Below are 20,779 nucleotides of genomic sequence, written 5' to 3' on the forward strand. Positions count from 1 at the left end.
AGGCCCAGCACTCTACCTACTGCGCCACCTGGCAGATTTATCTTGGACAAAAGTATTTTTATGGAAGATACTTCTGCTAGTCTCTTGATGTCCTTAGCTTGAAATCCTTATCACATTATAATGACCAAGCATGGCCCCAAGAAGAGATGAGAAAATGCAACAATCTTTTGTTGAAGATGAAGGGGATTTGTGGGTGTCAAATGTTGTAGATGTTGTCATGGTTGATGTGTTAGTTTTTTTTTTCTTTTTTTCTCTCTGCTTACATCTTGCTTGGTTGCCTGCCAGGTGATTGAATTTAGGCCATGAATTTAGGAAGTCTAGAGTTTTAATTTTGCCTCCTCAGGCACTCAATAGGTACGTGACCCTAAGCAAATCACTTGATCTCTTAGCTTTGGTTTTCTTGCCTGTAAAATGGACATCGTAACAGCCCTTATCCCACAGAATTGTTATGAAGATGAAATGAGATAACATTAGTAAAGTGCTTTGCACACCTTACAATGCTATATAGGTGCTTGCTATTTTTCTGGGAAAGTAGAGAAATGAGTTCAGAACTAAACGCGATGTAAAAACAACATTATTTTGGAGAAGAAAATGGCAAATGGAGAAGGATATGGCCAACCACATTAGTACCTTTGCCAAGAAAACCCCATGGACAGCGTTGGCACACTGCGGTCCATGGGGTCACAAAAGAGTGGGACGTGACTGAAGAACTATAACAAGAAACAAAAGGCATAAGCAAAAATTCTTAGAAAAAACCGAACACCACCCTCAACACTCAACCCTAAAGCAAACCTCTTCTCCCTCTCCCCACTTCCTTTCCTCTTAGTCTCTTGGATTCAGCGGTTCCTGGGAAACTCTGATGATTGATTCAGTCCCAAGCTTGATTTTCCTTTAAATTTGGGACTCCACATTTCTTTCCCTAGAAGGGACTTTTCCTTAAACTAATGCCCTGATCCCCAAGACACATTAGATCTCTGTAGGGAATCCACCAGCAGAGGCCCCTCTAGCTCTTAGGTGTTGTCACAGTCCCCTTCTCTGATGACCAAGCATCTCTCCACTCTAGCCTATCCTCCACCCTGCCGTTAAAATGAATTTCCTTAAGTGCAGCCCTCACCATGTTAATGACTTTGGTGCCTTTCTATTGCCTTTAGGATAAAATATAAGCTCCTCTGTTTAGCTCTTAAAGACATTTACAACCTGGCTCCAAACTATCCTTCTAATCCCAGTGAACATTGCGCTCTATACTTTTCATTCTGGCCAAAGTGATCTCTCCGTTTCTTAGATGTGACACTTCATTTTCAGTGACTGTCCATGCCCTTGGCTGTCACACGTGTCTGTAATGGAGTCCAGCCTTGCTTCTAGCTCATGAAAGCCTTTGCTTCAAGGTGGGAAAGGGAAATCAGCATTTATACAGATCCTACTATGGGCCAAGCACTTACTAAGCACTTTACAAATATTATCTCATTTAATCCTCACAAAAACCCTGTGAGGTAGGTGGTGTTATCTCTATTTTACAGTTGAGGAAACTGAGGGCAACAGAGTTTAAGTCACTTTCCCCAGGTCACACAACTGGGAAACGTCTGAGGCCATATTGGAATTTGGGTCTTCTGGACTCCAGGCCCTAGCTGCCTTAGGATGCAGCTCAAGCAGCGCCTTCTGCATGAAGGCTTTCTTCCTCCTCACATTGATGTGGTTGGTGTTACAGTCACTTGGGGACTATCTCTGACTTGTGGCTGGCCCTCGGTGCTGAGTAAGGTCTCTACCTGTTGGTCTGACCCAAGGACAGCCTGATCTATGCATGTTCCTATTTAGAGGGAGAGACTCTATTCATGTTGGGGCTGGGAAAGGACAGATGTGCTAAGTGCTTTAGGTTTGATCTTTTTATTATGGTTTGATTTTATTATTTGATCCTTTACATTATGTCATTTCATCTACAACAACCCTGGAAGGTGGGGGTGGTTATTATTGCCATTGTACAGATGAGGAAACCAAGGCCAACAGAGGTTAAGTGACTTGCCCAGGGTCATGTGACTAGTCAAGTGTCTGAGGCTAGCTTTGAATCCGAGTGTTCTGACTGCATGCTAGGTACCGCCTAGCTCTGCTCCATGGTAGGGCCCCTTTCCCACCATGTCCCTTATTATGCAACCCACCATTCATCTATATTCTCTTTCGTTGACCTTTTTTTTTCTGCTTTTGTCTGGAAATCTTACGTCCATGTCCTCTAACTCTTCCAGGTGGCAGTTGCCCACAGACATCTTGACTTCCCCTCTCCTAGGACAAGTAAACTTTCAAGCATCAAATTCCCCAGACTATCCAGTGTAAGGTCCTCATCTCCCTTCGCTACCCATTGCTCTTCACTCAAAACTACATTTGTCAATGGAACCCCCTCTTACCCCCAAAGTAGGGCCTCCTTCTTTTACCCCCACCTTTTCAATCTTTCCCCTCCCCTCACCCACTTTCCCATAGGCTCGTCTCTTTTTTAGACCACAGATGTCACCTTCCCCTCATTGCTAGCCCTTGATTTGACCTTGGTATGCAATTCACTCCTCTCTGTCCCGCTACTGCCCTCCCATCTTTTATATACCCTTCCATGTTGTAATGTAGTTCCGCACAAGAAGCATTGACCTGTAGGCAGAGTGTGGCCAGGTTCTGTCCATAATAACCACTCCCACCTGTTACCTCTACCAGATTTCCACCTTCACCTCTATCTCCTAGTGTATATTTAGGAAGAGGTCTCTTATTGGTCTCTCAGTTGTCACTCTTTTGCTCTTTACTCCCCTGATACATTTATTCACTCCCATATTTCTGTAGTTTGGGGTGTTTGAAAGGCAAACTCTTCAACTTTTCTTCCTAAAAATGTTTCAAACTCTTCTTTATTATTGAAGATTCATTTTTCATCCTGTATGGTTAAGCTCAGGTTTGCAGGATAGGTTACCCTGGGCTTCATCCTGAGCTCCATTGTTCTTCTGAACACATTATGCTATCCTTCTTCCATTTTCTAAAATGTCCTTTCCTTTGTATTTGAAGGTCTTTCTCTCTATAGCTTGCAGAACTTGTTTCTGAATTGAATTGTTAAATCTAATCATTATGTGTCTTGGCATTTGTAGCCCTGTGTTTTTTTTTCTTCTAGAGACAATATGTTAATTTTTTTCAAATGGAATTTCATTTTCTATGTTTAGAAGTTCTGGGCAGTCCTTTTCTATTATTTCCTTCAATGTGGTATCAAGGTTTTTTTTGTCCTACAGCATTTTTCTGGAAGACCTATGATGCTTAGGTTGTCTCTGTGCTCAATATGTTTTGCTTACATAGTAAGCATATTTTCTTTTAATGTTATTATTTTTTTGCTTTTCTTCTTCTAGGTTGTCCTTCAGTTCTGTGAATTTACATTCTTGATCTATTGTTCATTCCTTGGTTTCTTTGTTGTAGCTTGCCATTTATAGATTCAAGTTTTCCTATTCTGCTTGTAATTTCTGCTGTGCAAAACATCAATTCTACTTTCACAATTCTCATTTTGCTTTCAAACCACCAAAAAACAGCATATTGCAGTTCCACATTCTCCTTAAATTCCACAGGATTTTCTCATCGAGTGTTGAATCATTTTTCCTTTATTTTACAGTATTTATTCATAGCTGTCTGAACTTGTTAACTAGATCTAGAGGACATATTTCATAGATGTCTGAACTCCTTAACTAGATCTGGAGGATGTATTTCCTTCTGTGGTTACTGTTTTTCCCTGTTAATTTATCTACAAAATCTTTGAGTTTTCTTCTTCCTGACATCATTGGTACTTTGTCTTTTTTTTCCTACTTATTTTTCTTATCATTCACTTCCTGACTCCCTCCCCTCTCATTATGGTTTCCTTGGGGGCTGGATGTCAAAGTGTCTCAGCTCTCTCCTGTGATGTGCATTTCACAGTTCACTAGCCTAAGTCTCTACCCCATGTGATTTTTGCATGGTCAGAACTAGCCCCAGATGGATGCTGTGCTTTTTCCTCCTGGCTTGGTGGAGTGTACTCCCGCCTTCCCCCCCCCCCCCCCCCACAGTATTCTATCCTGGTGACCTCTTCCTCTCCTTCTTTTCCTTAGTTCTCTGGACTGGGACTGGCAGAGCCTGCTTTCCCCAGGCACCAACACCTCCAGGTTGGAAACCCCAGCAGGCTTATGCTTCTAAAGAAACTGGCTGTCAAGGCCTGAGCAAACTTCTGTCACCTGGAGCCAGGGTCTCTCTGGCCCTGGAAAGAGGGAGGGGGAAATAGAGCCCAGGGATGTGTTCCTATGTAAACCTGTGTCATGTCCTTGGGTCTGCTAGTGCGGTCTCCCTGCCAATAGCATATAGTTTCTGTTTTGGAGAGGTTTGAAAGGACCTGGGCATTGGAGAGGATGTAATCTCTGTAGTCCTTGCTTTATTGGTTTGTGAAGCTCAAACAAGTAGGTGAAGGTGCTTTGTAAACAGTAAAGTTGTAACACTTGTGTTGGACTCTCCCTCTCCTGATGTGAAGGAATCCTCTCTCATTTCTCTCTGGCTTATCTGTCTATACCCTGATGAAACTCTCTGTATGTCATTCCCCCAAAAGGTGGCCATCACTTTGCTCATTTCATTAATTTGGCTCATCTGCTTCTACCCAGGTAGCAGCCTGGGTATACCACCTTACTGAACTGTCCTCAGAGGGTAGATGTTTGTCCTGCTTCAACCCTTGATTTTCAGGAAGTATCAAACAAAATTTACATAAATATTTTACATAGTAAAGAAGAATGAACCTATACCCAAGCCCATGACTTATCAAGAAATTCCCTCTTTTTCTTGGTAGTCCTACACTTTACCACCCTCCTTTACCCACTCTGGGATCCATATAGTCTTGTACTGGGATAAAGAGCTAAAGAACTTTGTCTGGTTTGGTAGAGTTAAGGAAAAAAAAAACACCTTACCCCTCCTTTTAGGGCATTATCCCTCCCCAGGGGCCTCCCTGTGTTGTTCAAATGACCTAATGTATTGCTGGATTAAGAGACCGGGGTTTAAGTTCCAACTTCACTACTAATTTGCTGTATATTCTTAGGCAAATTATTTGACTTCTTGGTGTTTTATTTTTCTCATCTCTAAAATGGAAGAGAAAACCCCTGCCTGATTTACCTGGTAGGTCTAGTGTGGGGATCAAAAGCAACAATGGACATGAAAGCTTAAAAACAATGAAATGAATGGAAAATTATTATTACAATGTCTTACACATATTGGAGCTATCTGTGTAAAGGAGTACATTTTTCTAGGGGACAGGGAACTCAGTCTTCTTGTACAACATGATTGGCTAGTGGAAATTTTCTTCCTGGGAATAGATTTTTTTTTTTAGATGTAGGGTGGGGAGTTGGGATAAGGGAGAAGCTAGAGAGAGGATTGCGTGCACTGAAGTTAGGATGAAAAAGTATTTTAAAATATAATCATTACTTATATCTTTGGTTTTATATTGGTTGGATTTCCCCATCTATACCTTCTCCCTCCCAGAGATTTATCCCATCTAACAAAGAATATTTTTGAAGGGGAAAAAAAAGAAAAAAGAGGAAGAAGAGAAAGTAATCTTTAAAACTGAACAGAAACAATATCTGAAAATATATTCAAAGTTCTAAACCTTTCAGTCTCCCATCTTGGCAAAGATATGGGGTAGGGGTATCTTCGTATCTCTTTTTCAGATCCATGATGTGGTAGGCACTTAACACATACTTGACTGACTGTTCTTTGTAGTTTGGTAAGTTAGAATGAATGAAAAAGTATTTATTAGAGCTTACTGTCGTACATTTTGGGAATACAAATAAAAATGTGCTCACTCCTACTGGAGGAGAGCAAGTAGGTGGTGCTGTGGGTAGAGTGCCAAGTTTGGAGTCGGGAGACTCCTCTTCCTGGGTTCCAATCTGGCCTCAGACATGTACTAGCTGTGTGATCCTGGGCAAGTCACTCAACCTTGTTTGCCTCAGTTTACTTATCTATAAAATGAACTGGAGAAGGGCATGGCAAACCACTCCAGTATCTCTGTCAAGAAAAACCCAAATAGGGTCACAAAGAGTCAGACATGACTGAATTATGACCCAACAACTACAAACTGAAGAGTGGGCAAATTCTCTGAGCCATAAGAAGTTGTCCTGTTTGGTTGGCACTTTAGGGTAAATGTTTGGGTAAATCCAGCTTTCCTTTTTTTCTTTAGAGCCAAAGATGTAAATAACAAATTTCCCACCCTAAAGGAAATGATAGTCTCCCCGCTAAAGGCAACACATCTGGATGAGTGGTGGCCAAGGAAGGAAGTTTTGGTCTGGGGAGGCATAAGGAAGGTTGAATTGACCTATGGCACCTCCAACTGGTGTGTCTCTTCCAGAAGCATGGGCAATATTGGTTTAAAATATCCATAAAAGGAAGTGAAAAGAGGCAGGTAGTGGCTACGTGATGGTAGGTGTATGGTAAGATGGCCTGGCTGGCTGGGATGTGAAGCATGGTTTGTTATGGAGATGGCTAGATAAAGGAAGGAGCAGCTAGGTGATGTGGATAAAGTGCTGGACTTGGAGTCAGCAAGACTCATCTTCCCAACTTCAAATCTGACTTCAGACACTTACTAGCCATGTGACCCTGGGCAAGTCACTTAACCCTGTTTGCCTCAATTTCCTCATCTGTAAAAGGAACTGGAGAAGGAAATGGTAAACCACTCCAGTATCTCTGCCAAGAAAATCCCAAATGGGGTCATGAAGAATCTGATGTGACTGAAAGTGACTCAACAACAACAACAGAGAGAAAGTTTGATGAATTGAGCATTAGCTTAGCCACCGATCAGTACAGCTCAACCACAGGGCATGAGTTCCAAAGCCAAGTGAATTACCTGCCCCAGGGTCTGGGTACAGGTTTTCTGGAGGTCTGGAAGGTGCTGTTTCTGGTGGGGGAGCAACTAGTGGTAGTTGAAATGCAGCTAGAAAGATGGCTTGGGTAAATGACTAGATGGGGGTGTGGCCTAATTATTATTCTTTTAAAATTATGTTCAGCATATGGGAAAGAGTCTGCTAGGCCATCATTGGTTAGCAAACCCAAGTAGCCAGGATCCCAGGACTTGCTGTGCCCAGCCCCATCTCTGATATCACCAGTCCTCCAGTCAGAAACTTACAAAGGTTTTGGGTTGTTTTTTTTTTTGGTGGTGGTGGATAGTATGGAGCTATGATGTTACTGTTATAGGGAAGTCCCTGGTGAGGAAATTCCCTCTATCAATATAGATCAGCAACTATAGCTGTAATTTATTGTCTTAGAGAGTCGCCTAGGATACTAAGAAGTAAATGACTTGTCCAGGGTCACACAGCTAGTGTGTATCAGAAGTGAGACTTGAGCCTAGTTCTTCCTGACTCAGAGGCCTATGTCCTGACCACCTGCCTTGCCAAATATTTTTAAAATTAGTTTTATTGATGTCTTTTATATTAAAATCATTTCTGAAAATGCCTTCTCCCACTTACATTAAAACCTCCCTTGTAAAAACATACTTAAGTAAAATACCTAATATAATGACTATGAAATAAAATATTCTGCAAAAATGGTGGTAAAAATCCCAACTGAAGCTTTCGTGGATCCCTTATTTTCTCTGTAGACATTATAGTGGAAAGACGGACAACCTGGGATTCTGGCCCCCTTGGAAGATGGCCACCAAACAGACTGAGCCTGTTACCACCATTGGCCTTGAAGACCTGAGCACTGAGTCCTCAGAGCCACAGAAAGGTAAGAGATTTTAAAATGCAGCAAGCCCTCTGTTCACCTTCTAGAGGTGTAAGCAAATCTTCCAACTTGTCCCACAAGAGGCCACCCTCTTTGCTTGGCATTTTAGGCTAAGTGTTTGCTTAAAGCCAGCTTTGCCTTCCTTCCTTAGAGCCAAAGACATTCACGGTAGAAGAGGCTGTGGAGACCATTGGATTTGGACGGTTTCACATAGCTCTGTTCCTAATCATGGGCAGCACAGGGGTAAGTGTTCTCTTGCTATTGAATTCTTCAGTCTGCAAACTGTTGTTCTGAATACAGGGAATAGGCAATTGACTTTATATTATCCGTAGCGAGGATGATCTCTAGGGCTAAATAATTTTTTTTCAATTCTGTTCATTTTTTAAAAAGAGATGTTTTCCTATGTATAATTGAATATGGGAATATCTCGGGTTCTTTGAATAAACAGTACTTCAAAACCAAATACACCACACCATAAAAGTTCATCTATCCCAGATTACATAACTTAATTTCCCAGTGGGCTTCTTTCCTGCTTCCTACTACAAGTGCATTCTGGAAAGGGCCAGCATCAGTCCTGAGTGTCTGTGAAGCACTGATGTAATGCAAAGTTGGCTTCTTTATTTAACTTACTAACCAATACTTTTCCTGGGCTGGGGAAGTATTGTTTTTATTTTTTTTTGGCAGGGGGGAAGGCAGGGCAGTTGGGATTAGGTGACTTGCCCAAGGTCACACAGCTGGTAAGTGTGTGAAGTGTCTGAGGCTGGATTTGAATTCAGGTCCTCCTGACTTCAGGGCCTGTGCTCTACTCACTGTGCCACCTAGCTGCCCTGTTTTTATTTTAAAGTCTATTTCTTGCCATGCTAGAGTAAATGAGTATTTAATTGAGACTAAGAATATTCTGGGCAGCTGGGTTGTTCAGTGGATAGAGTACCCAGCCTGGAGTCTGTATCAGTAAGGCAAGATTCATGACCTTGAAGATGACCATGAACATGCCCATATAGTTCAGAATTGAAAAGTTTAAGAGATTCTCTAGGTAGCAGGCAGGGGAAGTATAACATAAATAAATGACACCAGAGGATTAAATCCCAAAACCAATAACTCCAACATGACATAGCAACAGTGGTATCCCAAAGCCAGTAAGTCCACCTCAATGTAACAACAAGGAATTATAACACAATATTACAGCAAAGAACCAAGTTATCCTGTAACCTTCCCCTCTGCTGGGGCCTTCCCTTAAACACTAACAAATCCCAACTGTCTGCTTGCCTTCTCCCCTCTTAGTTCTCTCTCCACAGCTCTCTGGTTTCCACTCTCCACCAGTCTGAGTTTTGTAGCTTGCTAGTCTGCCGATTCTCAGCTCTGTCGTCTATGAGTTCTTACTTCTTCTCCTTGGGCAGAATTCTGACCTTAATGGCTACCTTATGGGTATATACATTCTTCTTAGGGCCTGAGGGCCTCATGCCCCATCAGTGAAAAGGTGTAGGCTTGGGGCTTAGCTCTTAGTAAGTAAGTAAAGGGTGTAGGCCTGCCTCTAATCAAGCCTCCCTTAACTAGCCCCACCTGAGGCCTATTGAATGGATGGGAAAGACCTTTAATCACTGATTGGCATCACAGAGTCTGAAAGACTCATCTTCCTGAGTTCAAATCTGGCCTCAGACACTTACTAACTGTGTGACCCTAGGCAAGTCACTTACCCTTGTTTGCCTCAGTTTTCTCATTTGTAAGATGAGCTGTAGAAGGAAATGGCAAACCATTCTAGTATCTTTGCCAAGAAACCCCCAAGCAACTGAAAAACAACTGAACTACAAAAATATTACTTAAGTAGACCAAGAAACGGTGTCAATAAAAATTTGAAAGCAAAATAAATCTCTCAATGATCATTTATTAAGCATCTACTATATATCAATATCTGGGGATACTAAGACAAAAAGTGAAACAATTCCTATCCTCAAGGAGCTGACATTTTTTCATGGGAGACAAGATAGACAGACACACATATATATTTGTATGTATATATATGCATATAATTTGTATATATATGATATATGCATGTATGTGTATATATGTATAGCTATTTGTATATGTATATATGTACATATCTATATGTTATGTATAATAACACACTATACTTATATATGTGTATACATATGTGTGTATACACATACACATGTGTGTGTGTGTATATGAAAAAATACAGGGCCTCATGTAGGAGACAGCCACTGAATCTTGAAGAAAACCAGAGATTTTAAGAAGCAAGGGAATATTCAGGTCTGCGTTGATAATCCATAAGGAACTCATAGATTACACTGATAAATAATAACTCACATGTTTATAGTACTTTGAGCTGTTCAACAACCCTGGGAGGTACGTAGTGCTGTAAACATTTATTTATTTTTAAGCTTTTATTTAGTATTTTATTTTTCCCCAGTTACATGTAATAAACAATTTTAACATTTGTTTTTAAAACTTGGAGTTCCAAATTCTCTCCCTTCCTTTCTGCCTCCCCACTCCCCCCCATCCCTGCCATTGAGAAGGCAAGCAATTCCACATAGATTATACATGTGTAGTTATGCAAAATATATTGGTAATAGTCATGTTGTGAAAGAAAACATGGACAAGAAAAAAACCAAGAAAAATCAAGTAAAAAGAAAGTATGTTTCAGTCTTTATCCAGATACCATCAGTTCTTTCTCTGGGCATGTATGGTGTTTTTCATCATAAGTCTTTCAGAGTTGTCTTGTACTGTTGTACTGCTGAGAATAGCAACTCATTCACGGCTGATCATTTTACAATATTGCTGTTACTTTGTACACAGTACATTTCACTTTGCTTCAGTCTTCTAATGTAAGTCTTTCTAGGTTTTTCTGAGAGCATCCTGCTCATCATTTCTTATAGTACAATAGTATTTTATCATAATCATGTGCCACAATTTGTTCGGCCATTCCTCAATTGCTGGGTATCCCCTCAGATTCTAATTTTTTACCTCTAGAAAAGAGCTGCTATAAATATTTTTGTACATATAGCTCCTTTTCCTTTTTGTTTTTGATCTCTTTTGGGATACAGACCCAGTAGTGGTATTGCTAGGTCAAAGGGTATGCAAAGGGTTTTATAGCCCTTTGGGCATAGTTCCAAATTGCTCTACAGAATGGTTGAATTAGTTCCCAACTCCATCAACAGTGTCTTATTTTTCCCACACTACCTCTAGCATTTGTCATTTACCTTTTCTGTCCTATTAGCCAATCTAATTTGCATTTCTCCAATCAATAGCGAAGTAGAGTATTTTTTCATATGGCTATAGATAGCTTTGATTGCTTCATCTGAAAATTGATCATATCTTTTGATCATTTTTCAGTTGAGGAATAGTTCTTATTTTTATAAATTTGACTCAGTTCTCTATATGTTTGAGAAATGAAGCCTTTATCAGAGAAACTTGCTTCTAAATTTTTTTCACCGTTACTATTGCTAAATGTATTTCCCTCCACCCTATTCCTCCCCCTCCATTTATTCTATTCTTTCTCTCCTTTCATCCCATCCCCGTCAAGGGTTTTGCTTCTGACTACCCTCTCCCCAAATCTACCTGCCCTTCTATTACCTCCCACCCCCTTCTCTTATCCCCGCCCCCCTCCTACTTTCCTGTAGGGATAAGTAAGATTTCTATATCCAATTGAATGTGTATGTTATTCCCTCTTTGAGCCAATTCTGATGAAAGGAAGATTCATTCCCCTTACCATCTGTGGGCTGAGAGTTCCAGAAGCAGCTGCTGCCACTGCCACTGCCACTGCCACTGTTGATTCAATCACTCCCAAGGCCTGCTCCTAATTTTCGGGAGCCAGGGAGGGCTGTGCTGGTGCAGCCTCCACTGGACTGTACTCCTCTCTCACCCTGGTGCAACAGACCTTTTCTACTGACCTTCCAAGTTGTCTTGGGTAGGAAATTTGTTTCACTGCATCTTTTTGTGGGTTCTGCTGCTCTAGAATTTGTTTCAAGTCATTTTTAAAGGTATTTGGAAGACTTTGAGGGAAAGCTCAGGTGAGTCCCTGCTTTTACTCTGCCACGTTGGCTCCATTCCACTGTAAACATTCATTAAGAGCTTACTATATGCCAGGTACTGTCCTAACCACTGGGGATCCAAAGAAAGGCAAGAAGGTCCCTGCTCTCCAGGAGCCTATCATCTAATTGGGGAGACAATATTCAAACAACTGTATAGACAAGCTACAGACAGGATAAATTGTAGATAATTAACAAAGGGAAGGCACTAAGATGAAAAGGGACCAAGAAAGGCTTCCTGTAAAAGGATGGACATTAGCGAGGACTTGAAGGAAGCCAGGAGGCAGAGATAAGAGACAGTATTCCAGGAAGGGGGGGACAGCACGTGAAAATGCCTGGGAGTAGTGAGATGGAGTGTCATTTTCAGGGAACAGCAAGGAGGCCAGTGTCACTGGATTTCATAGTGTGTGACTGGAGAGGCAGGGGTCCGGCCAGATTATGAAGGGCTTTGAACACCAAACAGGATTTTGCATTTGATCCCAGAGGCTAGAGGGAGCCACTGAAGTTTACTGAGTAAGGGACCTCATTTTATAGATGAAGAAGCTGAAGCTTAGAGAGGGGTATCAATGACATACATTTACTAAGTTTCAGAGGTACAATGGTACAATTGTGCCATGCTACACTTCCTTTTATTCTCTTAACTTTTTGCAGTCTGACTTCCGACTTCATGCAACTGAAATTGCTCTCTCCAAAATTATCAATGATCTCCAGTTGCTAAGTCTAATGGCCCTTTCCCAGTTCTCATTCTCCTTGACCTCTCTTCAGCCTTTGACACTGTTAGGCACCCTCTTCTCTTTAGGTTTTTGGGACACCACTCTCTTCTGGTTCTCTTTCTCTCTGCAACCTCTTAGTCTCCTTTGCAGGATCTTCATTCAAGTCATTTCCATTAACCGTAAGTGTTGCCCAAAATGCTGTTCTGGGCTTTCCTCTCATCTCCCTCTACATTATTTTGCTTGTTGACTTCATCAACTCTCAGGAGATAATGATTATCATCTCTATGCTGATGATTCACAGATCTACTTTTTCAGCACTAACCTCTCTCCACCTGTATATTGTATATATAGTATATAACATATACTATGTAATACTCATAGTGTAGTATATAATATATACTATATATTATATTTCTTTAACTGGATGCCTTTGTCATCTTAAACTCAACATGTCTGAAACTCAACTAATTATCTCCATTCCCTCACCCCCACCTCTCCCAAGACTTCTTCTTTTCCTAATTTTCCTCTTAGTATCACAGGCACCACCATTCTCCCAGTGACCCAGGCTTGAAATCTATGTTTCATCCTTCACTCCTCACTCTTTTTCATCCTCCATAGCTAATTTGTTTTCAAAGTCTATCTGTTTCACTTTCGTAATATCTCTTGTATATGCTCTCTTCTCTACTCTGACACTACCACCACCTTGGTGTAGTCTCATCATCTTATGCCTGGACTATTTCAATAGCTCACTGGTAGGTCTCCCTGCCTCAAGTCTCTCCCCACTCCAGTCCATTCTCCACCCTGATCTTGTTACCTCTACCCCCATTCAATAAACTCCAATGGCTCCTATCACCTCCATGATCAAATATAAAAATCCTCTGTTTAGTATTCAAAGTCTTTCATAACCTGGTACCCTCCTACCTTTCCAGACTTCTTACACCTTACTCCTCATGTGATCTATGATACAGTGACACTGTCTCTGCTGTTCCTCAGATTAGACACTCCATCTCCTGACTTTGGGCATTGTCACTAGCAGTCCCCCATACATGGAATGCTCTCCATCCTCATCTCCCTTCCTTGCTTACTCGGCTTCCTTCAAGTCTCAGCTAAAATCCCACCTTCAACAAGATGACTTTCTCAATAAAACATAAAAATGTAAACAAGAAAGAGGGAAAACATAACAGATTCAATAAGGTTGAACTTCATATTCCTATGTGGCAAAATGATATTTGTAACTCTTAAAAGCTTCATTATTAGAGCAATTAGAAGGAGTATACTTAGAGGGTATGGGTATGAATTAACTTTAATGGGATACTATCCAAAAAACCAAAAATAAGTGCTGAGAAAGAAGATTGAACTGGGAGAAGAGGGAAGGGAGAGATAGAATGAGGTAAATTATCTCACATACAAAAGCACATTTAGAGAGAAGGGACAATTGGGGTGGTGGTGGTGGGCAACAGTTGAACCTTACTCTCATCAGAATCGGCTCAAAGAGGGAATAACAAACACTCAGATATAGACACTTCTCTTACCCTATAGGGAAGTAAAAAGGGATCAAGATAAGAGAAAGGGACTGAGATTGATTTAAGGTGGGGCACATTGAGGGAAGTGGTGATTAGAAGTAAAACACTTGTGAGGAGAGAGGAAGAGAGAGGAAAATAGGAGGGAAATACACAGTTATCATAACTGTAAATGTGAATGGAATGACTTTATCCATAAAATGGAAGTGGGTAGCAGAATGGATTAAAAACTAGAATCCTACAATATACTGTTTACAAAATACATATTTGAATCACAGAGACACACATAGAACAAGGGTAAGGGGCTAGAGTAGAATCTATTATGCTTCAGCTGAAGTAAAAAAAAAGTCAGGGATAGCAATCATGATCTCAGACAAGGCAAAAGCAAAAATAGATCTAATTAAAAGAAATAGGGAAGGAAACTATATCTTGCTAAAAGGTACCATACACAATGAAGTAATATCAATACTAAATATATGTGCTAAATGGTATAGCATCTAAAACAGGTGGGGAACCTGCAGCTTGGAGACCACATGTGGCCCTCTACATCCTCAGATGTGGCCCTTTGAATCCAAACTTCACAGATCCAAAACAGGAGATTTATTTTGCATGGTATATGGCACCTACACAACAATTGACTATGTATTGGGGCATAAAAACCTCACAACCAAATGCAGAAAAGCAGAAATATTAAATGCATCCTTTTCAGATCCCAATGCAATAAAAATGTATTCAATAAAGAGCAGTGGAAAGATAGATTAAAAATTAATTGGAAACTAAATGATCTAATCCTAAAAAATAAGTGGGTCAAAGAACAAATCATAGAAACAATCAATCTCATTGAAGAGAATAGCAACGAGACAAATACAAAAATGTATGGAATGCTGCCAAAGCAGTACTTAGGGGAAATTTTATATCTCTAAATGGTTGTATAAGTAAAATAGAGGAAGAGCAAATCAATGAATTGGTCATGCAACTAAAAAAAAATCTAGAAAAAGAATGAGTTAAAAATCCCCAATTAAACACTAAATTGGAAATCCTGAAAGTTAAAGGAGAGATTAATAAAATTTATAATAAGAAAACCTTTGAACTAACTAATAAAACTAGGAGCTGGTTTTATGAAAAAAATAAAATAGATAACCCAGTGGCTAATTTGATTTTTAAAAAAAGAAAGAAGAAAAACAAATTGCTGGCATCAAACATGAAAGGGGTGAATTCACCACCAAAGGACAGGAATTTAAAACAATTATTAGGAGCAATTTTGCCCAATTATATGCCAACAAATGACAATATAAGTGAAATAGATGAATATTTATAAAAATATAGAATGCCCAGATTAACAGAAGAGGAAACAGAATATTTAAATAATCCCATTTAAAAAAAGGAAATTGAAGAAGCCATCAATGAACTCCCTAAGAAAATATCCCTCGGGCCAAATGGATTCACAAGTGAATTCTACCAAACATTTAAAGAACAATTAATCCTAATACCACATAAGCCATTTTGAAAAATAGATGAAAAAAGAATCCTACCAAATTCCTTTTATGACACAAATATGATGCTGATGCCTAAGTCAGGAAGAGGGAAAACAGAGAAAGAAAACTATAGATCAACTTTTCTCACGAATATTGATGAAAAATTTTAAAATAAAATACAAGGGGATTACAGCAATATATCACAAGGATCATGCACTATCATCAGATGAGATTTATACCAGGAATGCAGGGCTGGTTCAATATTAAGAAAACTATCAGCATAATTGGCCATCTCAATAACAAAATCAACAGAGATCATATGTTTATCTCAATAGATGCAGAAAAATCCTTTGACAAAATATAATGACCTGCCTATTAAAAACATTAGAGAACATAATGATAAAGGGAGCTTTCCGTAGGATAAGAAATATCTATCTAAAACCATCAGCAAGCATAATCTATAATGGGGATAAGTTAGAAGCCTTCTCAGTGAGATTAGGGGTGAAGTGAGATGCCCATTATTTTCAGTATTATACTAGAAATGCTAGCTATAGCAATAAGAGGAGATAAAGAAATGGAAGGAATTAGAATAGGCAATGAGGAAATAAAACTAGCACTCTTTGCAGATGATATGATGGTATAATTAGAGAATCCTAGAGAATCAAATAAAAAACTAGTGGAAATAATTAACGATTTTAGCAAAGTTGCAGGATATAAAATAAACCTACATAAATCATCAGCATTTCTATACATTACCAACAAAGTCCAGCAGCAAGAGATAGAAAGAGAAATTCCATTTAAAGTAATGATAGACAATATGGAACGTTTGAGAAGAGTCTACCTGCCAAGACAAAACCAGGAATTATATGAACACAATTACAAAACATTTCTCACACAAATAAAATTAGATCTAAACAACTTGAAAAATATTAATTGCTCATGGGTAGGCTGAGCCAATATGATAAAAATGACAATACTGCCTAAATTAATCTATTTATTCAGTACCTTACCAATGAAACTATGAAAAAACAGTATTTTATAGAGAAAGAAAAAATAATAAAATTTATCTGGAAGAACAAAAGTTCAAGAACATCAAGGGAATCAATGAAAAAAAAATGTGATGAAAGGTGGCCTAGTTGTATGAGATCTCAAGTTGTATTATAAAGTGGTAATCATCAAAACAATCTGGTACTTGCTGAGAAATAGAGTGGTGGATCAGTGGAACAGATTAGGTACACAATACACAATAATAAATGACCATAGTAATCTAGTGTTTGATAAACCCAAAGACCTAAGGTTTGGGGACAAAAACCTCATTATTTGATGAAAACTGCTGGGAAGACTGGAAAACAGTACGGCAAAAGCTAGTTATAAGCTAACGTTTCACACCATATACCAAGATAAGGTCAAAATGAGTACATGATTTAGACATAAAGGGTGATACCATAAGCAAATCAGGAGAGCAAGGAATAGTTTACCTATCAGATCTATATCTAAGGGAAGAATTTAGGACCAAACAAGATATAGACAGCATTACAAAATATAAAATGAATAATTTTGATCACAAAAACTTAAAAAGTTTCTGTGCAAAAAAACTGCAATGGGACCAAAATTAGAAGGAAGGGGAAAATTTTATAGTATCTCTAATAAAGACCTAATTTCTCAAATATATACAGAACAGAGTCAAATTTGTAAGAATGTGAGTCATTCCCCAGTCGATAAATGGTCAAAGGGATACGTACAGGCAGTTCTCAGATGAATCAAAGCTATCTATAGTCATATGAAAAAAAATGCTCTAAATACTATTGATTATAAGGTACCACTTCATAATCATAACCATATTAACCATAATTATTGTCAACCAAATCATAACCAATCATTAACCATAATTGGTTAATATGATAGAAAAGGAAAATGATAAATGTTGGAGGGGATGTGGGAAAACTGGGACACTGGTGGTGGTAATTGTGGACTGATCTAACCATTATGGAGAGTAATTTGGAACTATGCCCCAAAGGCAATCAAACTCTACATACCCTTTGATCCAGCAATACCACTACTAGGTTTGTATCCCAAAGAGATAAAAAAGAAAAATGGGGTGGGGGGGAGGAAGAACCTATTTATTTCAGTTGTGTCCAAGTCTTTGTAACTCCATTTGAGGCTTTCTTGGCAGTGATACTGGAGTAGTTTGCCATTTCCTTTTCCAGCTCATTTTGCAGGAGAGGAAACTGAGGCGAACAGTGTTAAGTGACTTGCTAACACAGCTAGTTAGTGTCTGAGGCCAGATTTGAACTCAAGGAAGATGAGTCTTCCTGACTCCAGGCCCAATGCTTTATCCACTGTGCCACCTAGGTGCCCTTAGAGTTCTATATACTATACTAAGGGGAACTCCATGTACTTTTTTCCCCCACCATGATGAATCCTGCCCTTATTCATGTGATACTTTGCAGTAACTTTCTAGGTGTCTCATATCTTTGTTTTCTCCAACTAGACTATAAAAACCCTAAAGCCAGGGGGTCTGTCTTTTTATTCATCGCCTATAGCAATCATCAGTACGGGGTATTTTATTAACAAATGAAGGAGGGAGGAAGACAGACTTGGAGAGAAGCTGTGGCATGCTGGGTACTCAGACTTAGTGTTCTTCTCCTTCTAAAGGTGGCTGAGGCCATGGAAATCATGTTGATCGCTGTTGTGTCTCCTGTTATCCGCTGTGAATGGCATCTGGAGGACTGGCAAGTGGCTTTGGTGACCACAGTGAGTAGCTGATTTCCACGATATGAATGTACAGGAAGTAGGTGCCCAGGGCTTCTGCATACCATCTTCTTACCTTGCCCTAGGTATTAGCCCCAAGACTGAGAATCCCAGAACCTGATCATTTATTAGCAATTTTTATAAACCAAATTTCTAAAAATTTCTATCGAATTTATTCAGTAAGTTTGCTTATTTATTTGATACACTTAGTCTGAGAGAAGAGAGTGTTACAATGGTAATTTTTAATGGATCCTTAAACCCTATAACCCCTCCATTTCAACAGGCCTTCATGATCTATTACAATTCCAGTTTAACCACTTGTTTGTCATAAATGATAACATAGGTTGGCTGCAGTTTGATGAAACCAATGCCTTATACACAGTAGGCGCTTAATAAATGTTTTTGAATGAATGAACAAAACCATGTAATGTGTTTCTGAATACTTCGAGGGAGATTTTGAGTATACAGTTGATCCTAACTTATTTAAGTATGATTCTTCTCAGGACTTGGTGTGCTGTCATCTTCCTGGTTTTATTTTATTTTTTTGCCCCAATCACTGTTCATTCTAGATCCTGGGGATCCCTCTGATTTTGGCCTTGTGAATGGTAAATCTATTGGCTACATGAGCAACCTTGTCAGAAGCTTCCCACAACAATTCAGGACAAAGACCATTAGCAACTGGTCATCTTTCCACTCCTCATTCTTCCCAATGTCCCTAATTCTAACATCCCATTACTATAAGTTTGTTTTCTATTCAATTTGCTGCATTGTTCTACAACATACTATCACTTCAAACTTTCTAACTGACCCAGATTTCTAGAAATGTCCTATTTCTAAGTGCAGATAAAGGCAACCTAGATTAAAAAGGTGTGTATAAGTGTGTATGCAGGCAGGTGTAATTGATAACCAAGTGCTATCAACAAGATGTCTCAAATTCCTTACCTTGCAAGTTCTAATGACAGTGTTTGTACAAAGTCACAGTTAGGCCAGGGGTTCCTTAATCCATAGATACATTTCAGGGGGTGCATGAATTTGGATGAAAAAAATCTTTATTTCAATATAACTGGTTTCTTCCACATATTTTACTTTGTGCATTTAAAGACATGATTCTTAGACAGAGTCCCTAGGTTTCACCAGCTTGCCTTGGGCATCCATGATAGAGAAAAAAAAAAGGATTAAGGGCCCCTGGGTTATACTATTCATAAGAAAAGGTATTTTTTCATTTATATTTGTTTTTTAAAGTTACTCTTAATAATGATCTGTGCTGATATTTAAAATTTGCTTAAGTTTATCCAATATATTTGCTATTTATATCAGAAATGCATGGTTGTCTGGGTGAGTGATCACCTCGCTGCTACATTTTGGCAGCATACCTTACGTGGCAGTAAGCAGGAGTCACAGAAATCTGCTAACCTCTTATGTTCTAAAATAGCAAACTAGGTCACGAAGAATCCACTCTGAGACACTCTCTTTTTCAACTCCATTAGTCCCAATGTCTTTCTATTTAAAGAAGATGGGTGAATGCTCAAGGTGATAAATGGGCACATTTTAGATTGTGGTTTAAATAATATTTTCTCTCGCCTCCATAGATGGTGTTTTTTGGCTACATGGTGTTCAGCATCCTTTTTGGCCTCTTAGCTGACAGATATGGTCGCTGGAAGGTATGTTAAGCCCAGGCATCTAATGTGGAATTTCTTGTTTCCATTATCTTTTTCCAAAAAAATTTATGATTTTATTTTTGTTCCAAATTCTTTTCTTCCCCACCCTATCCCTCATCTACTGAGAAGGCAAGAAAAACAAAACCCATTACAAATATGTGCAGTTGTGCAAAACAATTTCCGCATTAGCTATGTCTGTTAAAAAAAAGGCAAGAAAAAGAAAGAGAAGCAAATATACTTCAGTGTGCGCTCTGAGTCCACCAGTTCTTTACCCGGAGGAGTTTCATTATGAGTCTTTTGGAGTTGTGGTTGGTCATCGTATCGATCGATTATTATTAAGCTTCTCAAAGTTTTTATCTTTACGATATTTCTGTTGCTGTCGATATTGTTCTGGTTCTGTTAACTTTGCATCGGTTCATATAAGTTTTCAAGGTCTTTCTGAAACCATCTCCTTCATCATTTCGTATAACACAATAGTATTCCATCACACTCATACGCCATCATTTTTCAGTCATCCCTCAATCGATGGACATCCCTTCAGTTTCCAATTTTTTGCCACCACAAAAAAAGAACTTCTATAAATGTATTTGTACATATGCGTCCTTTTTTTCTTTCTTGCTGTTTTTGGGGTATAGACCTAGTAGCAATATTGCTGGGTCAAAGGATACACATTGTTTAATAGCTTTGGGGGCATAATTGCTTTCCAGAATGGTTGAAGTGATTCACAGCCCTACCAACAATTCATTAGTATAACTATTTCCCCACATCCCCATAGCATTCGTGATTTTATTTTGTCATCTTAGCCAATCTGAAGGGTATGAGGTCATACCTCAGAGTTGTTTTAATTTGCTTTTTAAAAAATATTTTATTTTTTTTCCTCCCTAATTACAT

The 20,779-nt window shown here is 39.1% G+C and overlaps 1 protein-coding gene across 1 annotated transcript in view; it reads left to right on the plus strand.

Annotated features, from left to right (window-relative positions):
* Positions 1-7,649: 7,649 nt before the first annotated feature.
* The window catches only part of SVOPL (SVOP like), a 64,592-nt gene continuing 51,462 nt past the window's right edge, over positions 7,650-20,779 (plus strand). Inside the window, exons 1-4 of the mRNA XM_036760619.1 lie at positions 7,650-7,728; positions 7,877-7,968; positions 18,135-18,233; positions 19,820-19,891. Coding sequence (XP_036616514.1) covers positions 7,650-7,728; positions 7,877-7,968; positions 18,135-18,233; positions 19,820-19,891 — 342 coding nt within the window. The remainder of the gene's footprint in view (positions 7,729-7,876; positions 7,969-18,134; positions 18,234-19,819; positions 19,892-20,779) is intronic.

This window comes from Trichosurus vulpecula, chromosome 5, assembly GCF_011100635.1.
Source record: "Trichosurus vulpecula isolate mTriVul1 chromosome 5, mTriVul1.pri, whole genome shotgun sequence".
NCBI lineage: Eukaryota > Metazoa > Chordata > Mammalia > Diprotodontia > Phalangeridae > Trichosurus > Trichosurus vulpecula.